At 47.2% G+C, this 14,616-nt stretch overlaps 1 protein-coding gene and 1 pseudogene across 4 annotated transcripts in view; both read right to left on the bottom strand.

Annotated features, from left to right (window-relative positions):
* The window catches only part of PRKCE (protein kinase C epsilon), a 511,750-nt gene that overhangs the window by 83,450 nt on the left and 413,684 nt on the right, over window positions 1-14,616 (bottom strand). For all 4 annotated transcript variants that reach the window (XR_001596560.2, XM_036225089.1, XM_016142211.2 and 1 more), the window contains 3 exons: window positions 11,907-12,045; window positions 7,265-7,453; window positions 3,884-4,030 (listed from right to left, as the gene is read on the bottom strand). Coding sequence is in view for 3 of the 4 variants with exons in the window: in XM_036225089.1 (XP_036080982.1) it covers window positions 3,884-4,030; window positions 7,265-7,453; window positions 11,907-12,045 (475 nt within the window). In the remaining variant the exon portion in view is untranslated. The remainder of the gene's footprint in view (window positions 1-3,883; window positions 4,031-7,264; window positions 7,454-11,906; window positions 12,046-14,616) is intronic.
* On the bottom strand, window positions 5,703-5,821 carry LOC118606286 (annotated as a pseudogene).

The following is a 14,616-nucleotide window of genomic DNA, read 5'->3' as shown; positions in this document are numbered from 1 at the left end:
CCTCACCTCTAGCACCTACCACCAGACAAAACCAATCCCTTCTGAATCAGACAGACAGATGCCCTGTCCCCGCACCCCAGAGTTCCCAGATTCAGTACAGCCAGTGGAAGAGTGGGGCAGTAGCTATTCTGCAGGTTTCTGGGGATTGGTGGCATTCTGATGTGAGGTCAACGGGCATGGGTAGGAAGCAAGTGGAGCTAGCCGAGGACACAGGAGACCCAGAGTTCCCCCACAGGCCCCAGGCCCTTGACCAGATGCCATGGGGAGCTTCGGCCTGATGAGATCAGGGGAGTCTGTACAGCTGGTTTCCTCACCTGCTAAAACATATGCCCTGTGTTGTCTTGAGGCCACCACCAAACAGCAAGGCTAGTGATGTTTGCTCAGACTTGTCCCCCCACTCCTCACAGTGTCTTTCCTTTGACTTCAAGTCCGTCCCTAAGATCTAAGAACCTCATTCTGCAGTGGGCTGCTTATAACCCACGATCCTGGCCACTTCCTCCCGGTTTCAGCCTCCACACCAGCTTTCCTTCCTCCCTCTGTCAAATTCTTTCCCGGTTTTCCCCAGAAGCAGCTGATGTATTCTCAAGTCATGCGACACTGAAAGGCTGTCTTGTGATGGAACTCCCTGCCCCATGAGTAGCAGACAACTTCTGTGGGGACATACCTCAGCTTCCCAGTGCCTCTCCAATGACCTCTTACGGGTGGGTATTTATTTTGCCTGTGAGTAAGGCCGACCCTGTTTATGGAGCACAGAACCATGCTTAATGCTCATATCTGAGCCAGGCTGGTACCCACACCCTCAGGGTTAATCCTGAGTCAGTTGGGAGTGTGTGTGTGAAGGCTTATAAAGACCTCGTATGAGTTTTCACATTGGTCCCACAAGGCTTTTGGAGATGAGAAGTACAGTATATTCATCACTGCAATAGGCTTTAATTTAACGTAAGATTTGTTTCTGCTGTATACAAGCCCACAGATGACTCAGGGTGGTGCCGTTAACATTTTTCGGGAAAGAGTTTTCAACATAGGGATAGATTTGGGACACCTTTCCAACCTGGTTACTAGATGTGGGCTATTCTTTCTTTTACAATTTTGATATTTCTTTGAAGATAAATCCCTAGTCTCAAGAATATAAATGTGACCAGATATTTAAAAAACTTGAGTCTTTACAGACCTGTAGCCAAGAACTCTGTGAGGATCAACATTATTCAGCTCAAAATGTGATCTGATACACCTCTTGCACAAGTTAAGTTTCCCTATGTATCCTTCCTTCAGTTGTTCTAATTCTCTCTACCAGATTGAATTAAAACCAATGAAATAAACACCCTCTCCCCTGACCCCAATAAAGGTGAGGATAACTCTGGAATGAGAAGGAACATGTACAGAAGATGATTTCCAAGACAATGAGGAAGTCAGGCTTTAGGAAGGCTATGACACTTTGTAATTGGTGGGAGCTTTTGGACAGCCCCTCCCCTTTTTCCTGCCATCCTCTCAGGGGGTGGTAAGGCCTCCCAGCCAACTTAAGTCCTCCAGCAAAGGAAACACAGAATTTTGCCCTCTGCTCTCGCAGGAGAGATCCTTTCCAGAGGTCCAAAGGAGGAAAGCATGGGGCCCTTGCCCTCCAAGTGGAGATGGGGGTCCCACCTGACCCCCAGGTGGTCCTGACCCCCCAGACCCAGGGATGTACTGCTACTGCTTGTACCTGGGGCCCCCTTGCAGTGTTACTCTTCTCAGGTCTGCACTTTCATTTGGCTCAGAGCTCACTCAGCCCAGAGGGCGGAAGCCCCAGGGAAGAGGCACTGGTGGTACTTCCAGGGCTTTGGGGACCAGCGCTTCTCGGCCTCCTGAAATCTCATAGCGCTCTCCTCCGCTGGACTGGTGCAAGGTTCTACCCCAGTGAGGGACTCTTCTCCTTGAATCTGTACTGTAACACTTCCTTGCACTTTTTATCGTTAAAGATCTCCCTAATTGCTTGCTTCAGTGTAGCCTCTAAGCAAAGACCCCTGCCTCTGCCCTACCCCAGGCCCTCTCTTCCCTTCACACCCCTTGCCCGTGGTCCGCTGGGGCCTGCCCTGTCCTCTTCACCCTCCAGCCCTGCCCCAGCCCTTCACGTGCTTAGCTTTAAGTCGTTTTGTTAACATGGAGTCCAAATTCGAGTTTAAATCATTTTGTAGACCTGTGCTGGCTAATCACTCACTGAACTTGTACTGGGTTCCCATTTTTTGGACCTGGATTCTTTACTTAGCTTTACTTCTCAATTTTCTTTGAGTTGACTAACTTAGATTAAACCTAAATTAACATGTCACCCTTAGATCTGAGGCTGTATTTTCTCCTCCTTCTCTATCTGGCCTGTGGTTTCCAACTTCCCCTCATTTTACCAGGGGCAGTATCCATCTTGTCTTTAAAGACTGCCTGCAGAGACCCTGAGGAGAGGGGAGGCAGCCTTCCAGCAGGCTGGCATGTGCAGTGAGCCCTGTCCCAAATCCACAGCATGGGCTTGGCACAGCGGGCCTCAGAGCTATGTGGGAGACGGACAGGGGTGGGGGTGATGTTATTCCCAAAACAAGATGAACCTAAATCTAGCCTGTTCCAAGCCGTGTGCTAGCCAGTGAAAATCATAAAAACCAAGCAGACAAGGCATGGAGACAGGGCTGAGTGTCCGTGGATGATCAATCAGCCATGCTCTAGTCTGGGGGAGGTCTGGACCATGCCCTTCAGCTAAGAGGTTAACCCCCTCCTGGAATATTTCTGAGACTCACAGCCCTATCAGTAATCACCCCTCATAAAACCTCCTAAAATATAATGGAATGCCTTTCTGATGATTCACAAAGCACAGGAGGGTCGTTTCTGTACCTGGCAGGGAGGGAGGAGGGGTCATCTGACATCTGACAGAATGCAGGGTGACTGGGATGATCTCAGGTCTCCTCTGCCCTACTACTCTGGTGCTCCTGCCCAGTAAATTCCTATGTTACACACCCCCTTCGCTCTCAGTAGGCTGGCCAGCTGGCTACCCAAATTTTCAGTCTGAGTGATTTCCCTGTAGAGCTAAAAGCCAACAGAAATAGGTATTCCCTTTATATGCATGCGTGCACACACACGCATGCACATACGTGCACATGAGCATATCCTCACTAACTTTAAGGACAGTTAAAGTTAGTGCTGACCTTCCCCCTTCAGCAGGTCACTGCTAGGACACGGTCTTTGCTCGCTGTGTTAAGAACAGATTTAACTGTTCGATTTCTCTTTCCAACCTCTGAGCTTCAAACACCCTTAATTGCGCCCCCTCCAAAAGGCATCATTTCAACAGGCCTAAGAACCTGGAAACATATGCTGTGGCTGGAGCGAAGTAAGAAGGGACAGGGGGCAGAGAAGGGAGAGAAGGTCTCTGCATAGTCTAAGGAACAGGCCTCTGAAGGATTCACCCCCTGGGGGGTTCCCATGGGGACAGTCCTTCTCAAATGTCAGCCCCTGAGTAGCAACTTCGAGCTCTGTGTTAGTTCTACATAATGACTATGCCTGATTATTTAGTTAATATTTTTCTTTAAACTGACTCGTTTAAAAAACAAACCTGTTTATTTATAAAGAAACCTTATATCTCTACCATATATGGAAAACTAGTATCATGTGTGATGTTTGATCAAAATAAAGAAGTAAACCTATTAAAATAAAAAATGTCCTGTGTTCATATAAATCATCATCTTGGTTATGGCTATAAATTGTATATTTCCTGCAGTGAGCTCTTAGGGTCAAAGAGACTCTTTTAGGGAGTGTCTTGGCTATCCCCTGCCCTTGTCATTTTGGCTGTAAGATGTGTCCCAAATTATCTTTCTGTGTGTGGTACCCACGCCCGGCCCATGGGGCAGGATGAGCCCTGGGCCCTACTTACAATTCGAGGTTTGAAGGGCGGCTTGATCTTCTTCTGCTCCAGGAGCACCCAGTCAATCTCCTTGAAGAACGGGTGCTGCTTGATGGCGTCCTCGCCATTCTGTGCCGCCACACAGCCCAGGCGCTTGTTGGGGTTCTTAGTCATGAACTGCAGGGATGAGGACACAGAATTAGTGACAGGGGCTCTGTAGGCACAGGCTTTGAGGGAAGGATGGAAGCCAGCCAAGGCAACACCTTGTCCTTCAGGGTACCCTTTAACTCTTCTATAGAACTTACTCTGTGCCAGCCACCATTCAAAACGTGGTGCATTAACCCATTTCATTTAAATGCAACCCTCTGAGGGTTTTGATGCTATTATTATCCTTATTCTATAAGTGAGGTAGTTGAGGCACAGGGAGGCTAATTAACTTGGCCAAGGTCAAACACCCAGCAAGGTACCAAGCTGGGACTTGGTACTCAGGCTCTTACCGACTTTCTGATTCCCCTTACTTCTCACATCTTCTCCTTGGGAAGAAGATAAACTCACTTACACTGAGAGGTCAACAGCCCTTTTTGAAGTAAGGAAGAGGAACAGATATTCATGTGACGGTAAATTATCAAAGGTACTTCCTGGTCTTTTTCTTTTCCTGAATTAGGGCCCTCCAACTTTTTAAAGATTTGAATTTTCAAAATACCTGTGTAGCTCAAAAGATTAAAAAAAAAAAACCCAAAAAACAAAAACGAGAAAAAGAAATGCTTAATGCGTCTCAATGCTTGTCTGTAAAAACCCACATTGATGCATTTCACGTTTGTTTTTCCTTGCGGCAATGGTGAGAACGGGAGGCAGCAGGACTGCCACTCACTGTTGCATAGGTTGTGCACTGCTCAACTCTGTGATGCAAATGGCCTCTAGAATCCTGCACTGCCTTCATGCAGCCAGCAGCTCTCAGAGACACAGCTCAGTGGCCAGGATCATGGAAAACCTGGCCTGGCCCAGAAGCCAGCGACAATGTGAGGAAGCAAAGTGCTCCAAGGCCGAGAGAGTAGAAGACTGCTCCTTACTTCCTCAGCTCCTCCTGTCCTCCCACTTCTGGAGGGAAAAGTATCAGGGCTATGAATAAGCACACAGGTTTTAACGCCTCAGGAAGCTGCCCCTGAGCCAGAGGCTCTTCTCACAGGGAAGATGCCTTCTCTTAGAGATGTCGCCCTCAACAACCAGCTGACATAGACATGATCTCTAGCTTCTGAATCTCTGTAGGTCAAAGTTTCTTAACCTCTGTGCTAATGACATTTTGGACCGGATATTTCTTTGTTGCAGGGGCCATCCTGTGCATTGTAGGACATTTAGCAGCATCCCTGGCCTCCACCCGCTAGTGCCAGTAGCACCTCCTGATCCAAGTTATGACAATTAAAAATATCTCCAGACATTGACAAATGTCTCCTGGGTGGATGGAGTGTGTATGTGTGGGGAAATTGCTTTTAGTTGAGAATCACTATTCTGGGTCATCCAGAAAGGGCTTAGGTGGGGTGCAGACAGGGAGGCCCATAGGAAGGTGTATCAGGCAGGTGTTCAGTGCCTGGGGCAAGTGACCAGCTGTGCTGGGCTGGTGCTCTGGCTGCCTTAGGTGCTACAGATTTTTCCTTAGCACCTGGCATAGCACCTGACACATACTAGATGCTCAATAAATGTTTTGAATAAATGAATGAGTAAATAAACATACTCTATTTGCACTCTTATCCATATTTTTTTTTTTTTAGGTGAGGCAACCCTTGGTTGACCTCACAGGTTGCAAGGACCTTGTCAGTTTACAATCCCTTTTTAAAATTAAAAAAAAATTTTATGCCTACAGCACCTGGTCTTCCTAGGTGATCTCCCATCCAAGTACTAACCAGACCCAACCCTGCTCAGCTTCCGAGATCAGATGGGATGGGGCTTGTTCAGGATATCATGGCCATAGACTCTTATCCATATTTTGACCATGTATGGATGTATTTATTTATTGCCCACCTTCTCCAGTTGGATTGTAAGCTCCACAGGAAGGGACAATGGCTGCTATATTGACCAATATTTAGTGTCTAGCATAATGCCCATCATATCAGAAGCACTCAACAAATAGTAGTTCAATATTAACCAATTAATGAAAGAAAAAGAGTGAGGGAGAGAAAGGGAAGTAGATGAGGAAGAGAGGAAAAGAATGAAGTGAGCATAAAGGGCAAGAGGTAGGAAAAAAACAACGATAGCAAAAAGTAACATGCTCTGGTGTGGTATTTTCCAAAATATGATGTGTGTCCCCCAAGACACCTACGAAACGATTTCAGGTCTTTTTAACATTTTCATATGATGATTTTGGTTAATTAGTTATGGCAAGTGATACTGCTTTTCTACTTATGATGTGATTTAAAATTTCTTTTTGTAAAATTCATATAATTAGGTAAATATTGGGAGTTGATTGAAAGAACAACAAAAGCAAATCATGGTGGAGAGGGTACTTGGATGTGGTGAATTTTGTGAATGTGGTATGCCAACCACTGAACTTTGGGGCATTCTGATGAGTGAAAAAAGCCAGCACTGGAAGTCAAGCTTCCTAGACTGTCACTCCCGTCCTGCCTCAGCCCAGCAGGGTGACTCTTCCCAGGTAAACTGGTCTGCTTAGCTTCCCTGAACCTTAGCTTCCACAGCTTTCCCAGAGAGATAGGCAACTTAACTTACTGGGGGCAGAACAGTGTCTTATGTTGTAGAAAAGGCTGCACTGAGCAAGCAGTAAAACTTTTCACAGGTGAGGGATTATCTGTAGGGGCAGGGATAGTCTCTCTACCACTTGTCCGAACTCAGCATGGCTGCACAGATCTTGAGTGGACACTTCTTTTCTGAACACCTCTTCGGCCACAGTGATGCCATCATGGACAAAGATGCACAGTGCCCTCTCCTCTCTCCTTTACTCTCTCTTTCCTATCACAGGCCCCAGGGGAAGAGAGGCCACGTGGGGTGGCAGGTGTGGAAGGAGGGCCCGGTCCTGGAGCCTAAGCAGCGGGTGTGATCCCAGCACAGTGTGGGTTGGTTTTGCTCCCTCTGAAACACTCACTGGTGGGCACGGCCCCCTTCAGGAAACACAAACCCACTATCCTTTTCCCACTAGAAGAGCAATTCGTCCCAGGCCCCATTGCTCAGCAGCAACCCTCCGAACTGGACCCAAACTCCTGAACTCCCAGTGGTGACTGCCCTCAACTCCTCCCATTTAGTGGTAAGGCCAGGTAGGATAGAGAGAAGCAGAGAGAGAGAGAGAGAGGGAGAATGGGGGTTTGGGTAGATAGAGAGGAGTGAGAGGGATAGAGTGAGGAGAGAGAGAGAAAGATGATGGGAAGACCAGGGGAGCAGAAATGTGGGTGCAGGGTGACGACTCACAGCTTTCAGGATGCTGACGGCCTCCTTACTGAGCCAGACTGGGTAGAGCACATCATCATGGAGGATGGACTCGAACAGGTCATCCTCGTTGTCAGCCTCGAAGGGGGGCTGCCCAGCCATCATCTCATACATCAGAACCCCCAGGGCCCACCAGTCCACCGAGGGGCCGTACTCCAACTCTTGCAGGATCTGTTCGGGAAACAGGCAACATCAGAGCCTGCCAAAACTTCTACCAGCGGCCACGCCTGTGCCACGAATACTCATGGGATGAACTGCACCTTAAGTTCTAGCTTGCTCTTCCACAGAGCAGGGCCCTGTGTTGCATAGAGTTAGGTTTTAGATCAGCAAATTCAGATTGGGAGGCACAATGTTGGAAGCCAGCTATCGACTCCCCAATGTCAGTACCCATAGTTTGTCCTCCAGTGGAGCAATTCATTGTTTCTTTGAGCACCTGATAAAGTTCCTGACTTGCATTTATGGCCAAGTTAAAAAAAAAAAAAAAGCACATTTTGACGGTAAAATCAGGGTCAGAGGAGCAAGATGCAGACTACGAAGGACACGAGCAGGCTGTAAGTGATGGTGTGCAGCCAATTCAGGTCTCCCGTCTCACACACGGTTCAGGACACTGCTCACTGAGTGGAAAGTTGAGTAGAATCTCAGTCTTTGAATGGTAACAATGTTGAATTTACCAGAGCCCTGTGCTCTTGGAAAAGGAACTACAGTTAATAAGTCACACTACCCTTTTGTGTTCTAATCACAAAGGACACTATACTCTTGCATATTCTAAGGAAAGACCCACCTCCTATGTTCCTCAAGGCTCCCACAAACCTTGCTGACAGATCCCCTCCCTGTTTACCTGCCTCTGTAAAACCCCAGGTCCCCTTCCTTTTATTCAAGGCATCCAACATGGCAAAGACCATTGCCTAATCATTGCAGCTTTCAGGACACCTCTGGTGGGTGACTACTCAGGCAACTTGTCCCAAAGCAAGGCTGCGGCTCACTTCTCATATTTCAAGATGTACAGAAGAGGAAGCTGAACCCCAATATATGGGCTTTCTGTAAACTATTCAAGATACCCTTCCAGAGATTAGATTGCTTGGGATTAAATAAAAAGACTTGGGCAGAAGGATTTTGAAAACAGTAAAAATACAATCTATGAATCTTTCCATTTAGAAAGAGAAGGAATGTAAGCAAATATGGCCAACTGTAAATTCTTTGGGGCTGGTGATCTGTTTGGTGAGTATCTCTGGTCTCTTAGGCCAGTGGTTAGCAAGCACATGGTACCTATTAGAGGTCAGAGCTGCAGGCTCCACTGTCCTGAGGAGCCAGAAATGCTGCTCTGTTCTAAAGCCAAAGCCAGCACCGTCCTCAAACTTGAAAGATCTAGCACCCCAACCTGTCTCATCACATCACAGGACACCCAACTGCTGTCCTTCAAGGTCATGATTATCACTCATTTCCTCCAGAAAGCCTTCTTAAAGCTCCCCTGTCTCTCTCCTATCCTCTGACATCCTAAGTCCCTTACTTATTCCTAAGATCTGTAGGCAACTTCCGCAAACTACCGTGACTGCAGTTATTTCTTCATGGCCAACTAAACACCTCTACACAACCAGGCGGCAAGAGCACTAGCTTTCTTCGGAGTCTTCACTGTGACCAGCCCGGTTCCAGCACTCAGGAGACTGGCTGCCACATGTGCCCACTCTCTGTGCCCTACTGGGCATGCTCTTTTCTCTCCTTGGCTCAGAGGACTCTGAGTGCTAAGGTGGCCAGCCTAGAGGAGGTGGCACAGTTGAGAATGCCTCTGCGAGCTGGTGGGGAGGTGGCCTGCTTATATTCTGACAGGATGGCACTGGGGGAACCACAGAGCAGCCCTGCCTACCCTTCCTGGGCCCCTTCCAGAACCTTCCCATTTTGGGTAGCATCTTTTGTAAAATTCCTTTCAGGCTTGGCCTTAATTATCTGCTTTCTAATCAGCTCGTCTGTTATGGAGCTGCTCAGAAGGGCAAGGTTTCACCTGCCATGGGACAGCACCCAGCATGGCAGCCAACCCCTTGAGTGGGTTAGAACTGGGGTAGAAGAAAAGGGCAGGCATTGGGTCTGATGATGCCAGACACCCAGGGCTGGCTAACAATTCCTGGGGAGCAGGGGCTGGATGTGGAGAAAGGAGAGGGGGTGCGATGGGTGTTAGCCAAGGGCACATGGTGAGAAGAGAAGCTCTGGGGCAGAGCTAGTGCCCCAGAAGGTATTTCTGGTTTCAGGGTTAGCCAGGCACCTCACAACAACTCCTATTTGAATAGAGGCTTATGCATTCTGAAACATTTCCATGCTCTAATCTCATTAGATTCTCAGAACAACTTGATGAGGCAGCAGGGCAGGAATTGCTATTCCCATTTGAAAAATGAGGCACCCGAAGGTCGAAAACATTTTGTGAGTTGATCAAGGGGCCTTAGTGGTCAAGTCTGGCCTGGAATCTCAACTCTCAGGCCTATGCTATTCCTGCCCCACTGCACAAACCAGCAATAATGGAGACTCCATTTATTTACCCAGTGCCTACTATGGACCAGGCACTGTGTTAATGCTTTAGAGGCACACTTTCATCTACTCTTTCTGTAGCCCTTGACAAAAGTAGCAATATGTTTATCAGCTATAACTTGCCTACAGGAAGGCCAGGGATTATTTGTCATTTCACGTGTAGTGGTGATTCTGCATCGTGGGCATGAGTGCAGAATGGAAAGCAGGAGTATCCGAGTCTTCTAAACTGAGATAAGAGTTGTTCATTGTGAGTCGCGCCAATGAACTGCCCTTCACGAAAGTTGTGTGGGTATTTTGTTCACCATATAGTGAATGTTTGCCTTGGGCCAGGTCCTTAACTACTACACCAGGCTTTCAACCCTTTGATTCTAGTATCAACTCAGAGAGACTGAAACCAAGCATTCTGATGAAAAATGATAAATGAGAAAGATGCTGAAAAAGCAACTGAGAGCCCTGGCTTTTGCCAATTTCTCCTTGAAGGTTAAATTCCTAGTGTTCCTGATAAGGGAACACAGTAGTAGAGACAGAGTGAAATCTCTACACTTCAGAGCTCTTAGAAGATAAAGGTTCTAACGGACACTGACCTATTACTGTCTTCACACTTCACTGACCCTTCTCAGGCCTCCCTGTGTCTCATCTGTTCTGTGAAAAGTCTCGACCGTTCTTCCCTCTTGCTCTGCCCTCTGATCCACACTGCTGATGCCCATCTTCTTCCTGGGACAAGTCTGATTATAACCTTTCTACAATGGGAAGCCCTTAGTGGGGCCACAGATCTTACAGAATAAAGGTCATTTTCTGTGGTCTTTCATCCTAATCTCGTTCATTACTAAGAACACCAGGAAATCCTCTGTTCTACCTACACTATTTCCTTTCTTAAAAAAGGCCAGAAATGTTCTCACCCCTCTGTCTTTGCTCATGTTGGAGTATCCCAAATTCTCATTTATTCATTCAACAAACCATTACCAAGAGCCCAATTTGTGTCCCACATCCAGGAAGTACCCAGAATAGAAACACAGCCCCTGCCCAGGGATACTGAACCTCCTCTCCGGCCCCACCCCCACTTAATCCTCCCTATTGTTTTCAGGAATGTTCCCCACCCCCACCACCAAAGGAAATCCTGCTAATTCTTTAGGACTCAAATCATCCTCCAGGTGCTTCGAGAAGCCTTCCCTGATTCCTAAGGATACCATCTTGTGTTTCATACCTATTTATTCTACTTAATTAGTTGTTTACTTAGCTGTCACTCCCTCTAGACCAAAATGTTCTTTTAGGAGAGCACCAGTGTCTTAATCAATTCTTCATCCCTACATTGCTTTGTGTCTAGCAGGTGCTCAAATAATGCCCACTGAAAAGAAATTAAATCTAAATGTGCTAACACATACCAATCTACCATGGGCAATGCTTAGTGAGGACTGGTGCTTCCTTCGCATCTTACATGAGTCAGAACCCTCAAGACCATTTTTATTAAGTATCTAAGATAGGTTATGTCTTAAATCTGAATCATATCACATGATCTCTTATTTGGACAAGATTTACCTAGAGAAACTCAAGGCAAATGAACACTTTATAGTGAACAAAACATCTAAACTTTCACGAAAGGCAACCCACTGGTGAGGCTCAAATGAACATCTCTGATCTCCATTTATGGGTCAGTTAGTCTCCTCTTCTTCCTTGATCCATGTACTCCCTATGTAAAATCACCACTGCATTAGAAATGGTAAATAATTCCTGGTTTAACTTGAGGCAGATTATATCTGACTAAATTAATTGTTGCCTTATCAATGGCGCTCCTTTATTCTGTTTATTAAGAAGTGAAAACAATGGTACAAGTCAACAAATTTCTCTTGCGCCGAGTTTCATTGGTAGCTCTGGACTGGATAATGCTTAGGTGGACCCGTCCATTGGGGGATGGCCTGTTATTCTCGGCTCACCCATATCTCCCCCATCACAATCATTTCCTTATGGAGAAATGAGCAGCCTTTTCTCCCTCTTCCCTGGAACCCACTTTTCTAGAGGCTTCCCCCAGCACTAGATGATCCCAGTCCATGGGAGCGAAGCTCTGGATCAGCTGTAGCAGCAAGAGGAGGGGGCCCTTTGCACATGGTCTTACCTCAGGAGCAATGTAGTCAGGAGTCCCACAGAATGTGGTGGTCGTCACACCGTTCAGAATCCCTTCCTTGCACATCCCAAAGTCGGCCAGCTTGCAGTGACCTTCTGCATCCAGAAGGATGTTGTCCAGTTTCAAATCCCTGCAAGATGGGCAGAACCACATGGTTAATGCTTTACTTGTCCCAATATGGCCTTCTGGAGTTGGAGAGAGATGCATATCCTAGGGAAATCTGCTACAGAAAGAAATGTCTTGAGGAGACTTGACCTGCGAGCAACCAACCTTAGTCCAGGTCTCTTGCACACGATAGCCAACCCCCCAAAGGAGCCTACATTCTCTACAACATGAGAGAGGAGTTTCTGCAACCAATATCTCAGGGCTGCTGTAGTTTAATATATTAAGTCAGTAGCTATTTTTTGAAGCTGTGTGCTGAAATTCATATTATTTAGACCTTGATATAAGAGAAAGAAGCAAGTCACCCCCTTTCCTTCATAAGTTAACCATGTGAATCAGCTAGAGGAATAAGACATATTAACATCAATGAGTAAGATAAAACCACATAAGAATCAGTTGCTACTTTATAGGGCACCAACTCTGTGAACTGTGGCATTTCAGAGGGGAAACCACTGACAGCTGGTGCAGGCAGGAGGGCTTCCAGGAAACAATGACTCTCAAAAGAAGCCTGTATAGATGGCAAGGTTTGGAAAGACCATGAAGAGAAAAGGTGGGAGGAAGAGGAAGGCCAATACAGTAGATGCAAAAGGTAGTGAAGAGACCAGAGACCTGGGTCCCAGTAAATGGTGTAGCAAGACAGCCATGCTGAAATGAACCACAGAGAACCTTGAAAGCCAGGAAGAGGACTTTGACATTCATGTTGAGGGCAATGGGAGACCTACCTGCATGCTACCATGTATTTGCAAGATCAGTCTTTTAGGAGCAAGCAGGATGAGTGAGGGAAGGGCCTGGGGCAGGAAGGAAGATACACTGATTGCAAAAACCAGGACACCCAGAGCACAGTAGTTCTGTGCAGTGAGTGAGGGCCGTGGAGGCAGCCAGTCTCAACCAGTGGAGTTCCCTTGTGGCCTGTGTTACAGTTTGGTTTCTGTGTAAGATCATGCATAAAATTTGGGGTTCTGGGTAGGAATTCCCTACTAATGAAGTCTGAAAACCCTGGACTTGTCCCATAGAAGAACATAGACTTTTGAATGGGGGTCTCCCCCCCACCCCAAGGCCTTTGAGCTACTCTGGTAGGGGGAGGGGAGAGGAGGTCTTGCAAAGAAGGCCCATTCCCCTGCATACAGAACAAGAGGGGCCTTTTTCACAAGCCTGCTGGCATCTGAACTTGAACTTCCACCATCAGGATCCAGGCATGAGTATAAAGGTGGGGCAGGAAGCACTTGGGGGCCTGCCTGGCGTGCACCCGTGGCCGTTTCTATTTACAGCTGGGACTTCTTGAGGAAAGAGCACATAAAATGTGCTGCACTAAGCAAATGCTCATGAACTACAGAAAGAAGGGTGAGCCCAACCAGCGAGCAACTGGGACCAGGGGTCCCTGACTCCCAACCCTGGCCACTGTGTGTGGTCAAGGCTAAGCTTCGGCTGGGGGTGGGAGAGCAGTGAGATGAACACCAGCTTGACTCTGGCATGAAGGCCTGGGTTTTAAGCACTGGTGTGGCTTGGTCTTGGTAAAGTCACCTTGATGGTCTGTTACCTCATCTGTCAAGATGGGCCAGATACATTTTTGCTCCTGGGCTTGCTTTTTATTTTTAATGTGTGAAAAGTAGTAAGTTTTTAATACTATTACACTCACTTCCTTCATGAGGAAACTGAATGAGAGGGAACCAGGTATTCTGTCTGCCCATCTGCATTGCTGGAGTCCTTGAAAGTTGGACCTATAGGCCCACTGAGTTATGGCCTCTTCACACTGTCTAGAGTTATCTTTCCAAGACCTAGAAGCACATATAATATCACCGTGGCGACACTCATCAAAATAACAACAACAATAACATGTGGAAAGCACCTCGAAGTTTACAAACCGCATTCTTGTTCTGAACAATACTGAAAGTTAGGAAGAGTGCACTCAGCTATTACTGCGGCGGAAATAAGTAAACAGACGTGGGAAGAAGGTAAGCAATTTCCGTAAGGTGACAGGGCATTGGTGGAACTGGGACCTGAACCTGGTCCCCTGCTTCGGAAGCTGGAACTCTTGCCTCAGTGTACTACACTCCTCTACCTTCCTGCCTTCATGTGGGTGGACTTCTCTGAAATGCCAGCCACCAACCCCAGACTTATAAAGGATCCCATCTGCTACTGCTCAGAGCACTCTCTTTTAAAGCCTTTGTTGTGTCACAGAAAAGACTCGTTCTAATTTGTATGAATGGAAAGATTCAGAAGATTCCATACCAGCCTGACGTTGCCCTTGTTCTGAAAACGGCCACTCAGCATTTCCAGCACATCAGACTCAGCCTTTCCCTTCTGCTCAGGGCTCCTACTCAGGTCAAGAGGAGGTGGACTGTCTTATTTTCCCCCGCCTCCTGCTCTTCTTTCCCTGCCCTGGCCCTGATACAGATGCATGCCATCCCTTTGCTTCCTGCTCCCACTTCTCCCTGGGGTAAGAAGCTGCTCTTACTGAAGGGCCAGGATGGCCACCACGGTGGAGCATGTTCTGCAGGTAGCTGCCCATTTGTCATGGCAAAGGGAGGCCCCACGCTAA

The sequence above is a fragment of the Rousettus aegyptiacus genome, unplaced genomic scaffold, assembly GCF_014176215.1.
Source record: "Rousettus aegyptiacus isolate mRouAeg1 unplaced genomic scaffold, mRouAeg1.p scaffold_m13_p_7, whole genome shotgun sequence".
In the NCBI taxonomy this organism is placed as follows: domain Eukaryota; kingdom Metazoa; phylum Chordata; class Mammalia; order Chiroptera; family Pteropodidae; genus Rousettus; species Rousettus aegyptiacus.
This window is presented reverse-complemented; position numbering and strand designations above follow the sequence as displayed.